Raw genomic sequence first — 25,479 nt, forward strand, 5'->3', positions numbered from 1 at the left:
TATACTCTTGGATTTTGGTACATTCTTTATCAACTGGCCGCGTTATTTTTTTACCATGTCTTGGTGTTGATGGAGTTTAAGCAATTGTCTTGGGTTTTTCCTTGATTCTACCAAACAAAAGAACAAATCATAAACAATAGAGAAACTAATATTTACGACATAAATATCAAAAAAAGAAGAAGAAACATTAACATACCGAGCTTTCTCATACTAGTCGTGCAATGTGGTGTCTATAATAGCATAGAAGATGCAGACCAATCGTTTTTCCAGGGATGTCACTTGCTTCAATCATATTTTTTCCTTTATACTCTATAACACCATCCTTGTTACATTCTCTTCATCATCTTTATCACCATTCTTGTTGTAATGCGCATAGCCATTGATCTGTTCATCATCCTTATTACCATTCTCGTCATCAACCTCATAACTTTTTGCTTCATGAATATCCTCATTGTTATCCATATCAATCTCTTCCACTGTATCTTTGTCTATCTCATCCACAACTTCTTTCTTGGTGGTCGATCACCCCTTCGAACTGAAGATGAGGCCGTTTTTGTCGTTCTTTTTGTAAACCTAAAACAATAAGAGGGAACATCAAATTCTATTAAATTCCTATTAAGATCACATATCTATTTAGTATCAAAAAATTCCTAAACAACAGGAGAATTCAGCATCACAAACAAAATCAAAAAAATAAACATGCTTCCTTCCGTTTCTGTATATGTATCTGATTGAGACATTTTATCAAACACATGGAATGCATAATCCTAACACTAATACTTAAACACTAAACAACTTTGATAAAACCTTTAAATCATAAATTCATCGTAGAAAAATTAGTCTACAACTAAACGAACATAACCTCAACAATAAAATTCTTACCTAAACATCAAAAACCCATAAACACGATTTCTTCTCATCAGGGTTTAAATTTAAAATCTTCAAAAATTAGTTCAATTGACCTTGAGATATCTTGTGAAGTTGAATTGATTCTTTCTCCTTTAGTTCGTCCCATGATGATTCGATTGGCTGATTTTTCCACAAATTTTTTGAATAAAATTCTAGTGTTTATTTTATCGGTTGACTGGTTAACTAGTTTAGAAGAAGAAGTATGATTCTGAATAACCGTAATGATTTTTAGGATCAGTTTTACTAACTGAATCAAATTCAGTTGGATCAGTTATATGACAACTCAACTCGCCTCTAACTAGCTATAAATTTATGTTAACTCGGTAAACAAGTTTTGGGCTTAATAATTTTTAGGATTAGTTTTACTAACCGAATCAAATTCAGTTGGATCGGTTATACGACAACTCAACTCGCCTCTAACTAGCTATAAATTTATGTTAACTCGGTAAACAAGTTTTGGGCTATGAAAAAAATGTTATGGGTTATGGTTAATAACCTAAATTATGGGTTATGGGTTGTATGGTTATGGATATTTATGAGAAGCTAAGAATAATCGCATTCCTGCTCTTCCAAATGGCCCAGCAAATTGCACGTGGAAGAATAGAGTGGTGTCTGTTGACTGCGGGCAATTTATAAGTCGCAGTTTTAGATGTAGAATTGCTAACTTAATTATTCCATTTTAACCGTAAAACAAAAGGCCAGGATTCTCTTAATTTCATACTATTGTTTTTCGTTGATATATAATATACATATGCTCTAGCTATCTACCGGAAATGAAAACTAGAGTAGAAACACATCGACATAAGGACTCAAAGACAGATAAAACACAACTAAAAAAACGGAAATGGGAGAGAAGCCAAGTCACAAAAAGGCCCACGCTCTCTCTAGAATTTGTTCACTGCTTTGTGGCTAATTCACTAGCTCTCAAGGTTGTTTCATCCGGAAGAACAATCACTGCGGTTGTTGCATTGACAGTCGTATCCCAAAGAGCAGATAGGTGTGGTTTATTGTTAGCTTTCTGCATTTCTACATCATCGTCGTTAGATTCTATATCTTCTATGATCATCATGGATCCAGGTGCATTCACTCCCTTAATGACTTCAGGAATTTCTTTGGCTAATTTATTTTCTTGGTATTCCTTAAATTTACCCCATAAAACTGAGTAAAGCCCTGCTACAATCAAGATTCCACCAAGAATTCTGCACCAACAGTATAATATAAGATTAATTATTCGGCGAATGCTTTTATTTCTTCTTTTATTCTGATTTGCTAAGAATAACGACTTCATAGTATCAAACACTGAGTTGAGAATAAGAAAGTGTACAAAGGTATTCCATGAAGGAATAAGATATAACAACATGTTAGATGGTGGGAAACGGGAATTACTACTTTATTACTGTATTATCAACAACCATAATCAGATCTATGATAATTAAGTTGGTACGTAGGAGGAATATACAAAGAGTTCGCAGATGCCAGATGCCTTGTTAGTAGATTGGTAAAGTATTAGAGGATTGCAACACCTTAATTTCTAAATCTAAAGAAAAATAAAGGATATATATGATGAGGGAATCGTAACGTACCCTCCTAAGAAAATCTTTTCTGCAAGTATGAATGATCCAAGAATTGCTACAATAATCATCATGAGAGGACTGAAGGCACTTGCAAAAACAGGTCCTCTTTTCTTCATCACTAGACCTTGTACGTAATAAGCCAGGCTTGAAGTTACAATTCCCTGTAGGCATGTTGATTAATGTTAATTATTCACTGAAGGCCACTTGCATATGTTAACATTTACCACTAATATGTAGTACTATTTAGATAGAGAGAGAGAGAGAAGTGTACTAACAGCGTAAGCAGCAGCAAGTAGGTTCATATCCCAACCAATGGTCCAAGCTGAGGGTTTGTGCTCCATGACAAAAGTGACAGCAATGGATTGAAGAGTCCCCACAAAACATATGAGAGCTGTGAGAGAAAGTTGCGCTGTGTACTTCTTCATTGTTACTGCCTACAACAGAAATTTCCAAGTATATATTGAGTAAGAAAATCAAATAAAAGTTCTGGCGGCCATCAAAATATAACATGTTTACCAGTATATACCTGTAGCACAAAAAAGGCTGCCCAAGCTAAAGTAGCAAGGATGACAAGAATCGAGCCCTTGAGCCAATCGCCTTCAGTAGTACCAGTAGTATCTGTGACAAATGATTTGCGAGGATGAACATGCTTTGACCAAACCATCTCAATGATAGGTCCTTTGTACAAGGTCATTAACATTGCACCAGCAACTGTTACTACAGTTCCCACAACTTTGGCTTGACACCTTACTTTCTTCATATCCACTTTCTCCATCCTATTTTTATGTACACAGACATAATCATGAATAAAAGCAGAAGTTAGCCAAAAAGCTACGTTTAATCAATTACTCACAGTTATTGATCATACATGCACATTTTTTTTACCTGCAGATAACCGCCATGACGAACGTCATGGCTGGCAAAATGTTACTCAACGCACATGCAAATGTTGGGGACGTGAACTTTAGCCCAGCATAGTAGAAATTTTGATCGATAACCGGCCTGCGTAATTTGTAACAAAAACAAACTGAGCTATTTCACATCCTGTCATATATAAGTTTGCTTTAAAGATGTATAATGAATAGCTACCATATTTCTTTTGTTAGTAAGAACACCTACCCAAGAAGACCTAATACAAATATCTGCATGACCATCATAAGCGTAATCCTGGGTCGAACTTTTCTGCAAAAATTGTATGCACACGAACAACACGTCTGGTTAGCAATCAAATCTTAAACTATCTTCGCTGCAGATCATTATTAGTTGAAATACACCAGTAATTCAATCAAAAAGACAATACGTATACCTTTCAATAACAAGAGCAAAGGGAGCGATTGCAACGGTAGCAAAGGCATGTCGGTAAACAACTAAAACATAGTGACTCATACCCCTATTGAGAGAAACTTTTGTAATGATATTCATGCCGGCATAGCCAAATTGAAGCGAAATCATCGCTATGTATGGTGTGCTCGACTGGAGGAAGCTGCTAAAACATCCCTTACTCTCCATTTTGTTTCAGCAACGGAATTTCTTCCGAAAACCACGGAAATTATCCCAAAAAGTTATACTGGTATATTTTACTAGTTCTTTCCAAAAAGAAGTGTCTGAAATGAGCAAAGAGAAATTCACAGAAGATGATGTCTATCTTGTGAGGTAAAATATGATAATTCATGCATGTATTTATAGTGCCTACTACAGAGAGAATCCTATCCAAATAGTTTTTGGCTGACGACAGAAATTCCTTAAATGTGAGATTTCGCCTCAGCAACATGCTGGGAGTGTGCTCCAGCACCCCAAGTTCGGTAGGCCCATGCTCAAGTTAAGAGTTCTTTTTTTTAGAACGATATCTACTGTCAACCAGAGGGTAAGGGCCCCATGGAACTAGGATAGTGTAACTTGGAAAAATGACAGGTATAAGTGCAATTATAGACCGTGTATTCGTATTCCTTCATTTTTTCTTTATTGATCCCAACATTCCAGAGATTACCATCACAAAAATTTACACATAATTGATTAAAAAGATCAAAATAAACAATTTTTGGGTGAAAATGACACTTATATTTTGACACTGTTTAAATGGAAAAAAATGAAAAAATAGTCAGGATGTAAACAGTTTCATCCTACCCATTTTCAAATACTTTTCTTATTTTTAATTTACATCGGGATGCATCATGTTTCATCCTTGCTATTTTTTAAGTTAAAGTCAGGATGAATCCAGTTTCATCCTTGCTATTTTTTTGTTGTCCATTTCACCTATACTAATTTTTACTCGTCCATTTGAACCATCTTTTAAAAATATTAGGACAAATGACCCATTTTCCGAAAAATTTATTCCATCTTCCTCTCTTTTCTTTCTTTTTTTGAATTAGGAGTTTGTTCCATCTTTATTTGTTGGTGGATTTTTTTGTAATCCATAAATCAAAATATTAGTATGTCTTTAATTAAATTGTAGATATTAGCAGCAAATTATACTTGAGAAGTTCTGCTAATCTTTCCAAAACATTATAATTCTGATTAAGTTGAGTGTTTTTTTCTTTTTTCCCTTTTTTTCTTGAAGCATTTTAATTTGAGTGATGGAAACAGTTTATGTGTTTATTTCTATTTTTCAATCGAAAAGAGAATATATTAATGAATAAGGAAGGTCATGCCTGAACCAGCATACAAATAAGTAGATAAAAACTCTATAATTCCATAGCTTTTTAATTCTGGCTTCTCTTAAGTATAGCCCACGTTTTTATTAACTAAACCCAAAAAATTTAAGTTAAAACGAAAAATTTAATTTACCAAACAAATCTTAGTTTTCCACTAGCAATCCTACTTCTTCCCAAAATCAAAATATAAACCCTAACTTTACCTTTTGAAATCTAAACTAAATTATACTTTAATTTATCTCTAATTATTCTTTCACTATTCTCACAAATTTCCCTATTATAAACCTTAATTTTTATTTTTCCCCCTAAACAAACTAAACCCAATTTTTTTATCTTTCTCTAAGATGATGTTATTTTTCCTCAATCATGACTACACTAATATCGATTGAGCTTATATATTCTAATTGTTCCCTTAAAAAAGTCTCCACAACATCAACCGAAATTCAAAAATGACAAAGGTATTGATTCTTTTCTTAAAATCAATTTTCTGAAACACCATTAACATTATTATTCTATATGAAATTCTAAGATGATGATCTTTTTTCTCAATCATGATTACATTAAATTGAGTATTCTTATAAATCATCAAATACTTTATGTTACAAATCATACATAAATTTAATATGAACATGATATAATTAAATTTTTTTCTTTTGATTTAGGGTTTGAGGATTCATATAATGTTATGGGCTATATATAAAAATTGTATATAATTCTATGGGTTATGTTGAATAATTATAAGGATCCGTTTGGTTAGATTAATGACTTATTTTATATGGGTTATAGTTAGTAAAAGCATGGGCAATATTTAAGAGAAGCCTTAGTTCCTGCAATTTCCTTTGACACAGTCAAGGCTTATGATTTACGTAATCTTAACAATGAAAACTCTATAACTTCTAGAGCCAAGGTTAATCCAAAAGATTCATCCATCGGACGAGCTACTCATCATGAGTTAGTCTCACATGAGACTGAATCCGCAGATTAATGGTTTCTGTAATATATTTCCTATTTTAAAAAAAAAAAGGTAAGTAGATAAAAAAATGCAAGAAAGAAGATCTATGACAGGCACAACAGAGCGGCTGAAACTTGGATATCTAGAAACTGAGAAGCCAAAACATCATCGTTCTAGATTTCGACTAGGGCTGTCGCTCGTGCATAATTGCACATTAAACCTCTGCTTTTAAGTCATCAAATTGTAAATTTGCTACTATTGAAATACGCATAATTAAATGTAAAATCGGACAACTTAGAAAAGAATGAGTTGTTGTGCACCCGTGCGCCTGGTGCGATAACAGATCATGGAAGATTGGTGAGAAATTCTTTACAGTTATTCTATTCTCCGGTAGGAACTTCTTCTACTCTTCCTCAAATTTAAGATGCTAGTGAAAAATGATCCGTATAATAACCAACATTTTTTTTTTAAGCATGAAATTGTATTAAAGTTGGGAAGAAATAACGCGAGGTTACGTTACTGCATTGTATCATAGAGTCTGCCATTAACTTGAATGGCCCACACCAACGGTATTGAATATTCTCGCACTAGTTAATCCATTAGAAGGGGTGACACCCCAGTCACTGCTAAGCTGATTGGTTTAGTCGTGTCAGCAATGAAAGATTCTATATCATTAAAGTGCAAATCGGGGATCATACCCATTTTTTTATCTGCAATTAGTGGCAAGCGAATTGAGAGGCACCAAGACGTAAGCAAGTAACTGGTGTATGGTGATGTGTATTATTATATACAGATCCTTCTGTTAGTGTACACGTGTTAAACTATAAGTTTGCTTGACTCAGACACCGCGAGTCGGTGAAACTCTTTGATCTTTACCCCTCCGACCCCAATTATATTGTTTGGGAACCGGGAGAAAAGGCATCGAATGGTGTCAACTGGGAAGTGAGATACTGGTGGTGTATACTGATCTTATACTAGAGTCATCAGGTATGTGCGTCGCATGTAAATACAAGAGTCGACCAAAAAATTGTAGGTGCCGGGTGTTTGGAAGACCTTTGAGAAGTTATTTATTCTTAACTTGACTAAGAAGAAGAACGGGCACCTAGCTCAGCTGGTCATCCTCGTTCCCCAAAGTTTCATGCATTCCAGGAGATCCCAGGTTCGAATCTCCAATAGCGTAATGTTGCAGAAATTAACATGGAAGATAGAGTTAGTTTGCCTCCCTTATGACACAATCTCAGCCCCATCCGCTTCGGATCATTTGGCTAGGTCACCCATGAGACTCGCTGGTAATCTAGCACATCAACCTGTTCAATTAATGTAGTAGTATGTCGTTGGGGCTTAGCTTGTTAGGCTTCCAACTAGTTTCATGTAATAATCGTTATCCAATAATATAAGAAGAAGAAAAAAAAAGACCTTTTATTAGTAACCTGGCGAGAGTGGGTATACCCAGATTAATTGGGGTATACCTAATGAGACAAAATCTGTGTCATTTTGAAGCAAAACAGGATACCCCTTAACCATGTATTTTCCAAATAGGTGATATACCCTTGTTTAATTAACACTAAAAAATCTGATTAGCTTATTTAATTTAGTTTAAATTAATTAATTGAGTAGATTAAAACTTATGAATTTAAGTTATGAAATTTTGTGTTTGATTGAACTTATGTGGGAAGATTTTTGATGAAAAAATTTGTTTTGAGAATATTTTTATCAACGGAAATGAAAGCACACTACCGAAACACTTCTAAAAATGGGATTGCAAAGCTGTTGTATGAAATCATACTCAAAATTAAAGAAAAAATCGACATTTTTAGTTCTGAAAGTATGAAAAGTCGGCAAGGTCGACGAATGAAGAGAATGCCGACTAAGTTTGGCTGGCATGCTTGTTTCTAAAACACAATGCCGACTGTATTGTTTTTGACACACATGAGACTGTTGTAAATATTTCACGAGTCGACATCTTATTGATTTCCTACCTTGCCGACTAACCTACAGTCGGCATCTAATTAATTTCTCACCTTGCCAGCTAAGGTATAGTCGGCATTGTCATAATCTTACCACCTTGCCGACATTTGGCTATGCCCAAAAGAAAACAGATTCTTGAAAGATGTAATTCACTTTATTCATGCAATTTTTGTTACTACATTGGTTGAAACATAAAATCTAACTCCTTTTCATAGGAATAACGGATGCACTTAGCACGTGCATCAAGCCTTTGAACCCCTAGACGACCCTAGTGGACGAGTTATAGTCTCGTGAGGGTTTACATAGAAATCTACCCACAAAACCTATACAAAAACTCTAAAACCATCAATCTTCGTCGGAGGAATCCGAGTCCGATTCACCCACCAACATCTCCGAGGTATTCTCCGGAATCTTGGATACCATGAAGTGATAGCTTGTATCAAATGCGAATGTTTCCCCCTTTTCCTCCAAGTCATACGCTTTCGCGACTTCATGCTACAAAACAAAACACAAACTTACTTTGTTAGTGGTGTTTAATAGGAAGATCAAATAACATGGATTACATAAAATAAACCACAAAAATACTTGAAAATTGTTCAATGGACAAGTTAAAGTGGGTAGCGTTCAAAATCCGATGTTGGATAGCTAAATAAGCAAGTATCGCATTTTCGATGACTAGGTGCCTATCATGGATTTGTTGAACACTTCTTCCATTCGGATTCCCAAACTCTTGCCTATATTTGTAGTATACCTTTGCCCAAAAGGTTTCGGCATCTACCCTTACGAAGGATTGATTTCTAACTCGAGTTTCGGCGTATGATGCTTTGATGATGGATAGATCTTCATTTGAATCAAATGATTCCATTGTTGTATGTAGAAGTATTGGGAGAGTTAGAAAGATTAGATTATGATGTGAGATTTAGAGAGTATATGAAAATAGGTGTGTGTTGTTTTGTAGAGATAACTAGTGTATTTATAGGATGATGCACAAATTTGATCGCTAGGTTAGTCAATCAATGCAGTTGTACTTGCAAAAATTTGAATTTTGAACTCGCCGACTAGGTTTTTGTTTCCCCAATATGCCGACTAACATACCGTCGGCAAGGTCGTATTTTTCTTACCCTGTCGGCTATAAGAATTTTCATACACAGGAAACGTCATATTCTGCTGCATATGGTCGACAAGGTATTTGTTTAATACAATGCCGACTAATACATAGTCGGCAGGGTCGTAGTTTTCTTACCCTGCCGACGTTATGATTTTTGTAACACGGGAGGAGGTCAAATTATGCTGCATATAGTCGGCAAAGTATTTTTTCATTAGATTTCCGACTAACATATAGTCGGCAAGGTCTTAATTTTCTTATCTTCCCGACCCGGGTAACTGTATCATTTCTGCTGTTAGGGTCGGCAATCTGCCAGCTCACAACTTTTTCGACTCTGGTTTAGTCGGTACTATAACATAAAAAAACATTCACTCAAGACCCTAGCGGCTGAATAATTGAAACTTAACATAGTTAAACAAACCATTCATTCAGCAACTAGAAATCCAACATTTGTCCAAAATAAGAAAATATATGTCTCATAAACTTTAAAAAAACATTTGTCCAACCATTAACCTTAATATTTGTCTAACACATAAAGAAATAAACTAGAAATGCATTCATTCACGACCGCGACCACTACCACCACCACGGCCCCGTTTAGCATTTCCACGACCACTACCACCACCACGGGTACGAGCCCTCTTTTGTTCAACATTCCTCTTGGTTTGTGTTTCCCTCTTGGCTTGTGCTTCCCTCTTGGCTTGTGCTTCCCTCTTTAGTTCAGCATTAGCTTGCTGGAATATTTCGGTGGCATCTTCATTGTCAACATTGCTAGCATAGTCAATTTGCTTAGTTTGCTCTTCAATCGACAAAGGCTCTCATCTTTCTCTCGCGCAACACATCATCTTCATAAGGGTCTTCAAATTCTCCTTCTATTTTCAATTAAACAACAAATAATTAATAGAGTGATTCGATAATGTAATCTTAAAACAATAGGAGCAAGTCTAAAATACTTAAAAAGTTCTTAAGACTTGTTGTTGGGTCTTTCGGCGGCATCTTACTCTTACAATCTGGTTGTTGAACAGTCTCTTCCCTAATCACAGTTGGATGAGCAAAACCCAAGTACCACGGCATGTAATTTCATGAGCTTCATGACCTTCGGTCACCTCGTCCAAAAGACTCGTATCAATTTTACGGTCACTTATTTCGTCCCAATGAGAAATCTCTAGTGGTGGGGAGTAACAGACGTCAATACTTTTTTGGGATGTGTTGCACTCCTCCCTTACCACTTTAAAGAACGGATCATCACCGGGATGGGGTTCTTCTTGGACGTAACCAATTGTCGCATTACCCGATGTGGATTGTACATTGAAAATCCTTGGGGGTAAAACATGGTACCGTAGTAGAATGCAACATCATATCTCCTTATGATTATAACTTCATTTTTATCATCTCGATAAGGATCAAATATTACCTCATCCTCAGTCATTTTGTCCAAGGAGACTCGCATGTTGATAAGATATTGTGCCATACCCTTATCATGAGCATCAGTAAAACTGTATTGTTATCCTCTTGGCTTGTAATTCACAAGCTTAGTGTTCACTTTGATGTGGGGGTTTCCTTTCACCAAACAAGGGAAGTGCTCATATACCCAAACCTATGCAAACACAAAGTTTAGTACGAATCTTAACATATAAGAATTTTGCAAATATAAATGATTTAGACAATTGAATTACCTAGAAGAGACATAGATTTTCGTTAACTTTTTTAGTCAGTTCCCTTGAACCCTTTGTCAATTCTTCATTCAAGAAGGAAGCCACCGCGGTACCTCAGGAATACTTATGCATCTGATCAAAGGGATGCAATAGTTGAAGATACTTGATGTCGACCAAGCTTCCGGAACTGTCAAGGAAGATACATTTGCCCAAGATGTATAAAAAATAAGCTGTCGCAGTAGCATTGATTTGCACCATGGACACACCTCCTTCATCATCAAATATTTTCTTGGTCCCAGAGTATGTGTCCCTCAACATCTTCAGACTTAACTTCCTTCTTATATAACCATCCTTCTACACAAACAATGACTCGGACTGCTTCTCATCCAAACCGGACAAGATCTTGGTCAATTTGAAGACTTTGACCCAAGAAATGCCATCTTCGTAGCCATCACTGATTGCTTTTCCCTCAACCTCGAGGCCTAGAATTTGATAAGCATCATCGGGAGTTACCGCAATCTCACCGAATGGGAATAACATTGTATCGATCTCTCTGTATAACCTATCACAGAATGCAGATACGGTAACTTAGTCATACTCAAAAATCAAACTCTCCACCGCAGGCCACAACCCGGAGTTCTTGACTATCGCTTTCACCTCCTCACATACCCATTCAAGTGGCCATAACGTCATCATAGTGTTTGAACCTTGGCGCCTCATAAGACGAGGAGGTTGCAATAAAGAGTGTTCCCTGCTCAACTAATGCCCCTCGATGTGTTGCAATAAAGAGTTTGTAACCAAGACGAGGAGGTCTTGAAGGAGGAGTAACACTTTTCTTCTTCCCTTTTGCAACCAAAACAAGAACAATTAAAAAAAATCAACTAGTCTTCAGGGTCGACAACTTTGATCTATGTCGGCTAAACAATAGTCAGCAGGGTCGATAACTATATTCTATGCCGGCTAAACAATAGTCGTCAGGGTCTTATTCAACTACCGTGTCGGATTATAACAACTCTGAACACAGTAAATACAAGGATTTTCCACCCAATTAGTCGGCAGGGTCTAGGGCTGCCAAAACCGAACCAGAACCGAAAACCGAAATCGAAATCGAAAATTTTAAACCGAACCGAAACCATATTGCTATAGTTTATTAATGGTTGTCAGTTTCAGATAACCAAAAGTATTGGTTTCGGTTTAGGTTTTATCTCAAAACCGAACCAAAAACCAATTGGTTAACCGATTAATAGTGACCATAGCCGAATGAATCTTTTCACACTGATAAATTGTAGTTAATGAATGGTTAGGACTTTTAGGAGGATTATTCGCGTTAAAGCCTTTTGCTGTCATTTTTGTTGCTCGTCATTTATGCCTCTGATATGTTGCCAGTAAACTTTTCTGCCGCTTGTAGTATTGGGTGTACTGTTTGTGTAAACTATAAAGCACTGGCACATTATTGTTTATAAATCATTCGGTTAACCAAAAACCGTATGGTTTTTAACAAAACCGAGTAGAACCGAAACCAATGAAACCGAATATGCTATATGGTTTCATTGGTTTTCATTATTGGAAAACCGATAAAAACCGAACCATGTGCAGCCCTAGCAGGGTCTATAATCCATATAATGTCGGTTAAAATGCAGTTGTCAGGGTAGTAATCAAATACCATGCTGACCTTATAACTTATGGCATCAGGAGACACCAACATTTTTCAAAACATACCTTCGACAGGGTAAAAATTTATAATCCAACGACTGTAAGAAACATATTTCGCCGACATGGTATTAAAGTTGAATACTTTGTCGACCCTGTAAAAAGCAGTTACAGATATTAAACAGCCGGCATGATATTCAACCTAAGAGCTTTCCGACCAACCCTAAATATGAAAAGTCGCCAGGTTCGTGAATCAGCGACCCTGCCGGCTAAGTAACTGCAGATTCACAAATTTGATTTTTCTGACCTAATTTGACATGCAAACATAAAATTGAAGTATTGGAGTGAGTTTAAGTAGGCCTTTACTTTCTCATTCGCGTCATTTCTTCGGTTTCAGCGGCGTTGATTTATTCTTCTTCAACGGTATTTTTACTCCGTTTCTGTTGAACTAAATTTGCAATTCCAGGGATATATTGATTAGGTTTTCTATTTGTTTGTTTGACACGACTAGCCTTCGGAGACTCCATGTTTGAAGATTAATCGACGATGGAATTTTCAAAACGACGAATTAATTGACGGTTTTTCAATCGTTTTTTTTATGAAGGGGATCAGTTTCAGCCGGTATGGTGGAGGAGAAGATGAAATGAAAATGAAATGAAAGGAATTAGGTTTAGTTTTAATTATAAGGGTATTTTTATAACTTTGCTCATTTTAACACCCCTAGCCCTTCAAATGAGTCCCTTTAAAATTGGATATATCTTAATTAATCTGGGTATCCCCCAATCCGGTCAGGATTAGTAAAGGTAAATATTTTTTTATTAATAAAGAAATAGAATACAGAGGGAGGAACGAAACTAAATAATAAAGAACACTAAAACCAACAACAGAAACAAAATGAATACGATAAGACCTGGCACAACAGGCTAGGATTTTTATTTTTTTTTGACACTGCCAAAACAAGATGACTAGCAACACCTCGAAACTAAGAGCTTGCAAAATGGACAAAACCAACAAACTACAACCGTTTAGATTGGGTTCCATGACCTTTCCCAAAGCTATTCATATGATTCCAATTAAAAATTTCATATTTCAGTCTAACAAATTCCCGCAGAGACCTTTTAAGCGCCTTTTATTTTTGGTGAGAAAGGTGCCTAGTTATCCTCTCGAAATCGTCATTGAACAGTCGTCATCATCTTCACAGTATTCTATCAACATTTTTTATTCCATGTTTTTTGTTAAGAGTCGATTTCCTCTCGATCTAAGGGACTGGAAACCTTAGTTGATTCGAGACTCCCCTATTCGCCCTACTTCCTTCCACAGATCCTTCCCTGCTTCGATTAATAGTAAATATGGTTTCAGCGGCGAAACCACTGTATACCATAAATAAAAAAATTTATATGTGATTGTTGTAGCATGTATTTCTTGAGAGATGAGCTCTTCTTCCCTGTAACTACAACTCGATATCCAACTGAAACATTTGCCTTCCTATCACTTCCTAAATCTAAAACTTCTAATCATTTGAAATTAAGACATTTCTTTCTTTTACCATTCTTTGCAGCACTATCATCCTGGCCAGTCCCAGCAGTGGAGCTTTCTCCCTGTGCATCATTCACAAATAAAGCACCACCATTCGAGGAGTGTACGTCTTGAGCTGAAACATCTCCATTAGGTGACATCCACCAGTTTTTTATGTGGTTTCAATGCTACCAAAAAATTTCTAGTAGGTGTGTCCAAAGTCTCAGAGTAAACAAAAATTTTGAGATCTAAAAAGAACAAAGTTTTTTAAAAAAAATCGATCCCCATCATTTGAGAATTCAAAGATAAACACACAGTTTCGATGAATTTTTATACTTACCTCTCTCTTTAGTTCTCGTGTCTTGCTCACTGCATCCTTTACAGAATGAAAGGATAGTGAAGTACCAACAAGAAATCCCACTACAAAATCTTCATATTTCTTAATCTTCTCTGTAAAGCTTATAGAAGATGATGCAACTGCTAGTTTTCCATTAACTTCAGATGGAAGTTTGAATTTCAATTTCGAATCAATGATTTAGAGTTAGGTCGAGGAAAAAGGTTCATCCTATTCTTGACAGAATTAGGGTTAGGCCGGGTTTGTAATTGAGGGCTCAATTGCATCAATCGAATGAGAATATGAAGGGATAAACTCTGACTCATTGTTATCAGTAAAGCTTCCAACACTAATGGCTTGATTCTCCTCATTAGTTAAAGAGAGTCTTAACTGCACCTCCACGTCATTAATTTTATTTAAACATATTTATTATTTAATATAAGACTATACTAAAAATATATAATATTATTTGGATCAAAGTATGAAAATCCCCCGTAAATGGAGGTCTAACAATGACCTCCACAGAGGATTTTTTCGATCCACTATTGAAGATGTTCTAGGCTTCTAGCTAATCAAATTAAAAACACAAAATTGGTTAAAAAGACCAAAATCAACAATTCCTGGGGTGAAACGGACTTGTAAAAATAGATACTGTTTATATGGATATGAATCAAAAAAATACTGTTCTATTAACCAATTTGGGCAATCTGCCCAGAAAAAAAAAAAAAAACAAATATTGTTTACCTAAAATATCCCTTAAACAAAGGAAATAGATTTTGAGACACCGAACTCTGTTTTTTTACCATCGACTGAAACTTCATAAATATCACTATGACCTGCAACTTCAATTACCCACCTGAAACAACCTCAAGTCAGTCTTCTATTTAAGCCCCACACAACAGCAAGACAATAATTTTTCAACTGCAGCATCAAACAAACATCAACACCCTTTATATCATGTCCACCTGCAACTCAGACTACACCCCATGAGCAAACAATATCAGAATCAACTGATTTCTCTTCAAACCCCATGACACCCCGTCTTTGGATATCGTCATAATGGTACCTTGAAGCAGGAACCGGATCCATTCAAACGTGAAGGGAAGACTAGATAATTTCTTTTGTATGCAGGAACTACAGAGATGAATCTTTACCATCGTTCAATATAGCTATTATATTACCAGATGAAAGGCGGGAAATTATATTTCCAGATCAATGTAAGAAGCACAAAACCAAGCACAATCCTTATAGTTATCGAAACCACATACCTGCAATGTCATCATTACATTGTTATAAGACCACTACTTAAAGCAAAGATTTAAACAAGAGGACTGCAGGGAGCAATAGAATAACATATTCTAACCGTCTTTCACAGTTTAAAACCGGATGAAAATGATTTTCATCATGCATATTCCGATAAAAATACAGTTATATCATAGTCTATGACTAGGTGAAATTGGTTTCCTCCTGCATATTTTAACGAAAATAAAGTTATTTTAAATTCTACAACTAGATGAAATTGGTTTCATCCTGAGTATTTTGACGAAAATACAATTATATCACATAATATAACTAGATGAAACCAGTTTCATCCTAGTATAACATGGATGAAAATAATTTCAGGTCAATCCAAAACAGGATGATATTGATTTCATCCTAGTATAACATGGATAAAAACAATTTCAGGTCAATCCAGAACAGATGAAACCAATTTCATCTTACTATCAAACATTGATGAAATCAATTTCAAAACAAACTATATCAATACATATATCTTTCATGAAATTAACGCACAACCAAAAATATCAATTCATTGTTTAGCTAGTTAAACTAAATCTCATAATCAAAAAAAAATGTTATTCGTAAAATCAGAATCAAAATCTTGAATTAGGGTTAAGAAACTTACGTGTATTCGTCTTGAATGGATGGATGATAACAACATAACACTATTCGTTTCAACAAATTAGCGAATTAGAAGAACATAAATCACAATCGTTGATGGTGGTAGCTGTGTCGATGATGAAGTTCATTCAGTAATGATGGTGACGATTTGTAATCCAGTTGATATCTGTAATGGTGACGGTGTCAGTGGTGAATCCGAGAGAGCTTGGTGGTGTTAGTGTTTGTGGTGGTGACGATGATGGTCTTGTTTATCGATGGCGATGGTGGAGAACTCGGAGGAAGTTTGGATCTGGTTTTGATGGGGAAGAGAAAGAGGGTAACGAAGAAAAATGGGTTTGTAATGGGAAATGGGAAATGATAATGAAGAAGAGGGGGTATAATGGTATGTATGATTTTTTTTTATCAGCTGTCCATCTCACCCAGACCCTATTTTTACCCGTCCAGTTAAACCATAAATAACACTTTCTTGGCCAAATGATCCATTCACTGAATTAAAAACCACCCAGTCATATAGAGTGGGCCCGCTGGCTGAGAAGGGGTGTTGATTTTGTGGGGCCTATCTATGAGAGAGCGGTTTTTTTTATTTTGTCCAAAATCTGAGTACATTTAAAATTGTGGAAATTACAATTGAATTTTTGATGCTTTTATGTATACCGTGCTGACACACTTTATTCATGTGAATATTTTCTATCAGCTGGAAACCGAAAGTCCGTAATGCGCACACTTTGCTAATGTTTATGCCATCACCCCCCAGATATAATGGTCTTAATCACAACTATGGCCGAGAATAAAACCAGAACTTCATTTATTATTGGAAACATGAATATATTGGAAGGGATCATTAAGGTTCATGGGCCAAAAACCAACTAGCTAGCAGTATAATCTTGTGTCAGCGGAAGTATAGGATTCCGAATTCATTTTAGCTTATAAACATGACCCTGTGTTGGTATTTATGTGCTTGTCAACTATGTTTTGCAATTGCAATTGTTTAAAATCAATGCTTCCACCGAGGGAAATGGAATGTTTATTTAATAAAAGTTCAGTTCATTTATACTTTTTTTTTTTTTTGAACTGTATGTATACGTAGGACTATTCTTACCCACAATAATCTGCGACTAAGAGTTTCCCTATGAAATTAGATACTGGCAGTGTGTCGTCCCTCCTGTAACATGTATTTCCCTTCTTTTTCTTTATTGGGTAGAGGTATTAAAACTTGTTCCTCGTGTATCTCCTGATTTTGATGTTTTATCTTCTTTTTAGCTGTTCGAATTATATTTTGCCATAGTTTATGATAAGTGATAACGCATCAATGCATCATCTTATTGGTTCGATTCCATGGTTATCAAAAACTAAAAAGGAATGTCTGCGTAGCTTCAAAGAACTTCTGCATTATTCATCATAATATTTTATCATGTGGCAAGAACATCTAGAAAGTCAATGTTATACTTTAATTTTTGAAAATACCTTCTGTGATCATCTTACTAGCACTGTTCACAAAATTAGGCAGTAACATGGAGTGTAAAGTATAAACTTCAACAAAACTGCTTCTCCTGCACCACAAACTTACCCCGCAAACTAGTATAACTGCGAGGATTAATACAAATCATGCAAATCAGACGTTTTAAGATCATGTGTTGTGTGCCTGTATGTAATTATCCAGGGATGTGTTAGGTTGGTTAATACGGTTAGTTGTGTGGATTAGTTCCTAGTATATGGGAAGCAGTTATTCTCTCTCTGTTATATAAATATTTGGTGATTCTATTGTAAAAGAGATATTGTTTTAGAGAAGTATCATCTTTGGGGTTTGTTTTCCTATAAACAGGGGCTGTTTCCCTCGTAAACAATATCTTTAAGTTATGATTCTTGCTAAGAACGGAACATCATGCAGGCAGTGTGTAAGAACAAGAGCCATACTGACAAAGGCAAAGATCTAGAACATGCCTAAAAAAGCATCGCAGCTAGCTTGAAGATGCATTTAAAGCAAACAAAAGTTACGCGAATTTGAATTATACAATTTCGGTGGCCTTTTGCGGAGCTTTGTGGGTATTTCGGATTTTATGAGGTCAAACCTGAAAGGTTTAGCAGAAAATCACCGAAGCCAATACGTAACATTTTTCAGAGATTCTTTGCCCAACCGTTCTGGCAGCTAGCGATATTCGAACGTTTTCTATCAATCAAAAAAAGTTAATTGCAATTAATCTAATGTGGAGGGGCACAAAGGAGGGAATGGTCATCTAATCACCTTCCAATCAATCGACCCTTGTATCAAAAGGATTTGGAGCGGTCAATTTTATGCCTTCGTCAGGAATAAAAAGATTTCCGACCAATTAAAGTAAAACGAAATACTACAGAAAGATTAAATTAAAGTAAACCCAGCACTATAGGAAAGAAAATTTTGACATGAATTATACTATGTGGTAGTGTCAATTCCTAAAAGCAAATGGAGTATTAGTTAGATAAAGGAGACTGTGTGTGAACCCTAGAAATGGTTAATTAGGAAGTGAAACAATGATTGGATCACTGAATGTTCGCAGGAGGCATGGGAAATGAACGAGCCTCCATATAGACGGGGTAGGGTGACATTTGAGCGAGGATTCATGCCAAAAGGACCCATGTGCACGTGCAAACTTCTCCTGCTTCTGCGACAGTTGGGTACTAACCATCGAGATGTTATCACAAGAAATACCATGTGTAGATGGAACCGATCCTTGTGACTGGTGTAACCGATCCTAGTGACTGGTGTGACCGATCACAAGTATTTCCATATTAAAGTATAACCGATCCTAGTGATTGGTAGGACCGATTGAATCCATGTATATGATTTGGTATTTAATCAATCACATAGTTGTGTTGGAATACAGGGAAACCAATTCTAAACTTGTTTGGAAGTATGCTATGACCGATTCCAAGAATGTAAATCCATGTAAATATGAAATAAGGATTTATAGTGAAAAGATGTCAACATGCTTTGAACACGAGCAATAACTCTTATCATTTATTGTTCAAAGATATTCCTTAGTATTCAAGGTGATCTTGTACCGAAATAAATTAAGAATCAACAATCAACGGCCACCCTTCCCTCTGAGATGCAAATCTCGGCCGTCCAAGTTTGCCACCAAACCCGTGACAACTTTTGGCCCAACGCCAAGCCCTAATTTTGGCCGCACCTGAACTATGCCAAAACCCTAATTTAGGCCGCGCCTAAACCATGCCAAAGCCATGCCGGCCATGCCGCTGGCTGCCAAAATGAAGGGTTGCAACAATCAACGACCACCCTTCTCTCTGAGATGCAAATCTCAGACATCCAAGTTCGCCACCAAATGCGTGGCAACTTTTGGCCCAATGCCAATCCTTAATTTGGCCGCACCTGAACTATGCAAAAACCCTTATTTTGGTCGTGCCTAAAACTATCCTAGCTTGGCCGCGCCTAAACCATGCCAAAGCCATGCCTCCATGCCGCTGGCTACCAAAATGAAGGGTTGCAACAATCAACGGACACCCTTTCCCCTGAGATGCAAATCTCAGCCGTCCAAGTTCGCCACCAAACGCGTGGCAACTTTTGGCCCAATACCAAGCCCTAATTTTGGTCGCGCCTGAACTATGCCAAAACCCTAATTTTGGTCGCGCCTAATACTATGCTAAAATCCTAGCTTGGTCGCGCCTAAACCATGCCAAGCCATACCTCCATGTCGCTGGCTGCCAAACGTAAGGTTGCAACAATCAATGGTTGTCCTTCCTCCCGAGATGCGAATCTCGGTAGTACAAACTTGTCACCAAACGACTTGTGGCAATCTCTTGGCTACGGTGCCAAAACCCTAATTTGGACACGGTGCCAAAACCCTAAGTTGGCCATGTCAAAGCCATGCCGACCATGCCTCCATGTCGCTGGCTGCCAAATGGAAGGTGGCAACAATCAACGGCTGTCCTTCCTCCTGAGATTGCAGATCTCAGCGGTACAAACTTGCCACCAAACGACTTGTGGCAATCTCTTGGCTACGGTGCCAACTCTTGGACACGGTGCCAAAACCCTAATTTGGCCACGGTGCCAAAACCATAAGTTGGCCATGCCGAAGCCATTCCGGCCATGCCTCCATGCCGCTGGATGCCAAACAGAGGTGGCAACAATGAACGGCTGTCCTTCCTCCTGAGATGCAAATCTCAGCCGTACAAAATTGCCACCAAACGACTTGTGGCAACCTCTTGTCTACGATGCCAACTCTTGGCCACGGTGTCAAAGCCCTAATTTGGCCTCGCCAAAGCCATGTCGGTCATGCTTCCATGCCACTGGCTGCCAAACGGAAGGTTGCAACAATGAACGGTTATCCTTCCTCCTGAGATGCAGATCTTAGCAGTACAAACTTGCCACCAAACGACTTGTGGTAACCTTTGGATATGCTTCCAACTCTTTGGCCACGTCACATATTTAGCTATGTCAATTCTTTGGTCACGGCACCAAACCCTAATTATCCACGCCAAGAGCATGCGCAAGCCATGCCAGCAGCGCGACCACACCACTGGCTACCAACGGAAGGTAACCACAATCAACGGCTAACCTTCCTCTCAAGATGCGAAATCTCGGTCGTCAAAAGTCACCACTGAACTGGCAAGCCTCTCTTGCCAAACAATAGCAACATGCTACACGTTTTCCACGAAAATACTCGAGACATCAAAGCATGTCAAAAACTGGAGGATGCTCATCAGGGTATTGGTCTGGCGGTTTACAGCGTGCGTGGTACACTACACCTTTTACAAAAAAGTGTCATAAGAGTGAGGCATTTAGTAAATACAGGAAGTAATGGTGAAACGTTTCCTTCATTATGGAAACATCAATTCCATGCGTTACCCGTTACCTCTTTCTTCCATTTACTTAACTGCTTCCACTTCTTACGAGACCAGCGTACGTTTTTTTTGCGACTTGTATAAACAGGTCTCACTTATTTCCACCAAAGAACAAGCTTTGGTCAGAAGAATACAACACTCATAAATCACTTGTTAGATTTCCCATCTGTTAGCTTTCCACTTTCTGATACAATTCGTCAAACAACTACTCTTCCCGAATCAACTATTCTGGTCTCAACAGTCTCTTCGATTCCCTCCCTAAGACCAACCCTTCTCCTTCACTTTGTGACCGAATCAAGTCTGGAACGACCATTTCTTGGTTTAGGCCGGATTTGTACAGATTGATCTCTCGAATCAAAATACTCCCTTGCAGTACATTGTTTAGGGTTTAGACTCGTTTCTCACCCACACACTCGAAATTACCAAAATCATAAGAAACTGTTTTCACCCTCAAACTATTGGCGACCACAGTGGGAGATTAATCTATCGGTCACAATATCAATTCCTGATTCCATCTTTTCAACCCAGATATCGAGATGATGGAAGCAGACTAGTCGCCGCCTCGTTATCAGACGACTCTAGAACGACTGGGGACTTAGGAATGAATGGGTACTTTTCACAGTCACGGCGCCGTCGCACACAAAAACTCAGATTTACATCAGGGAGATCCATTTTGTTGGGAGACTCTAAAAAGCAAGTAAGTATCGTCATAGGAGTTGCATGTTCTAGTACCTAGGATTTTCACATAAATAGTAGAAACCGACAGCCATGTTATCCCCATGTTTCATCCCATACTTTCTACTGACAACAAAACATTCACAACTCCATGACTCTCCTGGGGTATTTGTGCCACATATAGTCATAACCAAAAACAACATTATTCTTAAAAAAAAATAAAAAAAATAAATCATTCCATAAGAATAATCCAAAACCCTCATAGTTAACAATTATCTATCAAGCCAAGAATCCAAAAAACCAAACCATAAACTAGGCGCTCTGTTCGCCTTTCAAAAAAAAAAAAAACCTAAATAAAGAAGTTCAAAAGACAGGAGTACATTCCAGGAAACCATCTAGTAATGGCTTGCTTTTCTTAGAGAAAGCCTCCTTTGCGCTTTAGAGAGCCGCCCATTTCAGCTTCAGCTCCGTGGACAACCTTTCGATTTCCGCCTCCTGTTGTGCGACCTCATCCACGGAAGGGCCTTCAGCCGCCGTGGACTGCAACTTTTCTATCTCAGAGAAACCTTCAACAAACCAGGGAACGTTGAACCCGTGATCTACGCACACATCATGATGGAACTTCCATCTTGAGACCACGTCCTCAGAAACGGTATGGCCAGTCATTTTTCACATGTCGTCAATCGAAGATAAAGCTTCATCCACACACTTGACCATCACAAACCGACTAGTAACCTTGTTGGTTGTGGCGGTGTGTCCATACCTTTCCCATATCTTTGTATATAACGCCTCGTATTTGGCTGGCACGCTGAAGCCGCCGATCAACACATGATCTGGATAAGGAACTAAGTATGGAGGAGCGAAAACGACACCCGCAACCGAACCATCAATTGTCAAGGGATTCCTAACTAAAATGGCGTCAGCGATCGCTGGAGCACTCTCCGCTATGTGATCCGCAACAACATCTTCATCTTGATCGACCTCCATTTCCCGGCCGCCAGGCGCAACTTTCACGATTGGAGACATAGATGTATCTCCACGGTTTTCCGCATCGGGCCAACTTCAGGAGCGGGTTCTACCTGCGATATCGTGGTTTAGACATTTTTCAAAAAAAAAAAAAAGACAGAGAAAGGAAGAAGAAGAAGAACGCGTGGAAGACTCACTGATTCACTTTCACACTGACTAAAAGAAGACTCGGCGCTGTTGTTGGAAGAGCTATTTTCATCATCACTAGATTCCGAGCTTCCCTCCTTTTCGATCTCTTCTTCACCGCAAGAAGGCTCGGCATTTTCACCCTTTGCCGTGAGATCTGCCGTTCTCTTAGTCTGAGCATTTCCATTCTACGCTGCGAGAGCCACCGTTTTATGACTACGTGCAAGCTGGTCAAAGGCGTTCACGCCCTGGTTAAGGAATAAGGAAAGATTTTCAGTAACGAAAGAATTGTGCAATCCGACTGAGTGGGCAAGAAAAAGAATACATACCCGAACATTGGAAGAACTGAAAGTCACAAGGGCCGTTGAATCTGATTGAAAACCACCCGCACGATCTTTCGACCTTGTCTCCTTCTTTTGGGGACTGTCCGTGTTAGGAGACTTCTGTTTGGGCGAGGAAGGATCCCTTAACAATGGATGTCTTGCTAAAGTTGCAGCAGAAACCTTACCACAGGTATTCTTCACTACGTCATTCATGAAAATCCATGAACGGCAATGAACTCGTTCTACCAGAATATGTTATACTTGGAAGCTGTTGTCGGATTCGTGCCGAGAGCAAGAAGGAAAGACTTATACCCGACGCAAGATCACTAGCATCAAGAGCAGCTGGAAACAAGTTTTCTGGAACGGCCGACTGACGAGGGAGAGGGACCCCTTGGTCAAATCCCATATGTCGAGCCTCCCTGTCAATGTTGTAAGAGACTGCCTAACAAGATGCTCGAAAGAAAGACGGTACATAACCAGACGTGCAACTTCGCATGAACACAACCTCGCCAATACTCGTATTCTTTTCAAAAGGCAAAGATGTATTCAGAACAGAGGAAAAAGTGTCTATTTGAACTATGAAGTCGTGCACCGGAGCCCATGGATGAAAGTTGATTGTGTAGGAGTTGTCAAGGAAGTCAAACAGGTTCGAGCCAGATCTTGGGCGCCTGTTCACCCAGCGAAGTATCCTAGAACCACCCGAAGACTCGTGAAGTAAAGCCAGCGGTTTGGGAGAGCACTTCTCGAAATGCTCCCACAACCACGTTTGAAGAAAAGCAACATGGACGTACGAGTCCACTTTCATGTAGTCGTTTGAAGCACGCATGTCCGCAACCAGATGATCCAAATGTGTGTACAGAGAACCGAGAAACAAGCCGCCAATGGAGAGAACAACACCTTTCGCTAATTTGATGGCAAATTTAATGAGACCCCGTCTTATTTCCTTCTTACCAGAGCCATCGTCAAAAATATCCCTGGATAACCAAAGAACCAAGAAAGTCGCGACATGAAGTGTATTATTCTTTTGATCCGGCTCGGACTCATCTGGAACCATTGAGACACCCACCAGTTAAAGAAACACCTCGTCTCGTTTTCCTTTCAAACAAAACCTTTTGAATTCGGAACGAGAGAAGCGTGTATTTGTTCTTCATCTTCAGACAAGGTGATATCAAGATTCCCTATTATGGGAAGGTTCAGCAAGACAACCACAGTTTCCAAAGAGACGATCATTTCACCCCACCTGCATATGTCTGTGTGAGTGTCTGAACACCATCGAGAGACGAAAGCAACTAAGCTCGGGATATCTTTCCTGATTTGAAGCGCCGCAGAAGCTATGACAGCGCCAATGATTTGCGCTTTGATCAAATTTGCTTTTACGCAGTCCTGACTTATCATGAATTGCATCCACTTGTCGAAACAACGCAACGGACTCTTACAGATTCTGAATTAAATGAAAGAAGCAGGATACTCTTTCCTCTGAAGGCAAAATCATATTACAGAACCCGGTCGAACCGACTGGGTGTCTCCTTCACCCTCTGAACCGGTTAGAAGGACGGGCACAAACTTAGAATGATTTCTCCTAGTTGTGGCGGACGTTGTAAAAAATTCATCATCCATGTTTGGCCTAGAGCTGCCAATATTTTTCAAAGCTGCGGCAGGGATTTTCTCAGGCGACATCCTAACGAAACCTTCTTAAGCTACTTACGCTTTCAACTACAACAAAGAAAGGGGTCGAAGAGGAGTTACTACAAAGTGCATTAAAAACTACTTTATCAACAACGGAGAATCCATTTTGGACGTCAACCAATCTTTTTTAAATGCAAGTCATAACGCTCATAACCAAAAAAATGGGGGACTGGCAAACCCTACGTCTCCGCGGAAAGCACGCCCCTTGCCAAAGTCGTACCTTGAAGCGGAAAGTACGCACCCTGCCAAGAAAGAGCTCCCCCACCGCGGAAACTATGCACACGGTCACCCCAAGGAAAATGAAGAAACCCTAAAAACTAGGTTTTCGTGGGAAAGGAATTGGTAGCAGTCACCTGCCCGTGCATGCCTAATTTGAATAATAATTAAGGTGGCTAACATTACTGCGGTGTTCATGCTTGAAATATTTCTACAAGTTCATGGAAGAAACACCTATGGCTAGGGTTTGCACCAGTCCAAAAAAAAGGATTGAAAGAGAAAGGCTGGAATACATACCTGGAATATGCTTGCCCCCTTTATTGCTACCACTCTACAGATAGCACAAGGACGTGAGAACAAAGATACAAGATAA

The 25,479-nt window shown here is 38.2% G+C and overlaps 1 protein-coding gene across 1 annotated transcript; it reads right to left on the reverse strand.

Annotated features, from left to right (window-relative positions):
• Positions 1–1,613: 1,613 nt before the first annotated feature.
• On the reverse strand, positions 1,614–4,137 carry LOC113287360 (WAT1-related protein At5g07050-like). Its single transcript, XM_026536096.1, has 7 exons — positions 3,790–4,137; positions 3,603–3,665; positions 3,369–3,485; positions 3,010–3,259; positions 2,759–2,917; positions 2,493–2,644; positions 1,614–2,108 (listed from the first exon to the last, which is right to left on the reverse strand). The coding sequence occupies exons 1-7, from the start codon at positions 3,990–3,992 to the stop codon at positions 1,805–1,807; spliced, it is 1,248 nt and encodes a 415-aa protein (XP_026391881.1). The 5' UTR covers positions 3,993–4,137; the 3' UTR covers positions 1,614–1,804.
• Positions 4,138–25,479: the final 21,342 nt, after the last annotated feature.

This window comes from Papaver somniferum, chromosome 6 (assembly GCF_003573695.1).
Source record: "Papaver somniferum cultivar HN1 chromosome 6, ASM357369v1, whole genome shotgun sequence".
Classification (NCBI taxonomy): domain Eukaryota; kingdom Viridiplantae; phylum Streptophyta; class Magnoliopsida; order Ranunculales; family Papaveraceae; genus Papaver; species Papaver somniferum.

Excerpts from the sequence above, each read along its gene's own strand:
- LOC113287360 (XM_026536096.1), bottom strand. The coding sequence starts at position 3,992 with ATGGAGAGTAAGGGATGTTTTAGCAGCTTCCTCCAGTCGAGCACACCA. Across the intron at positions 3,486-3,602 it reads TTTGTATTAGGTCTTCTTGG|GCCGGTTATCGATCAAAATT; the intron begins GTAGGTGTTCTT and ends CAAATTACGCAG. Across the intron at positions 3,260-3,368 it reads GTCATGGCGGTTATCTGCAG|GATGGAGAAAGTGGATATGA; the intron begins GTAAAAAAAATG and ends ACATAAAAATAG.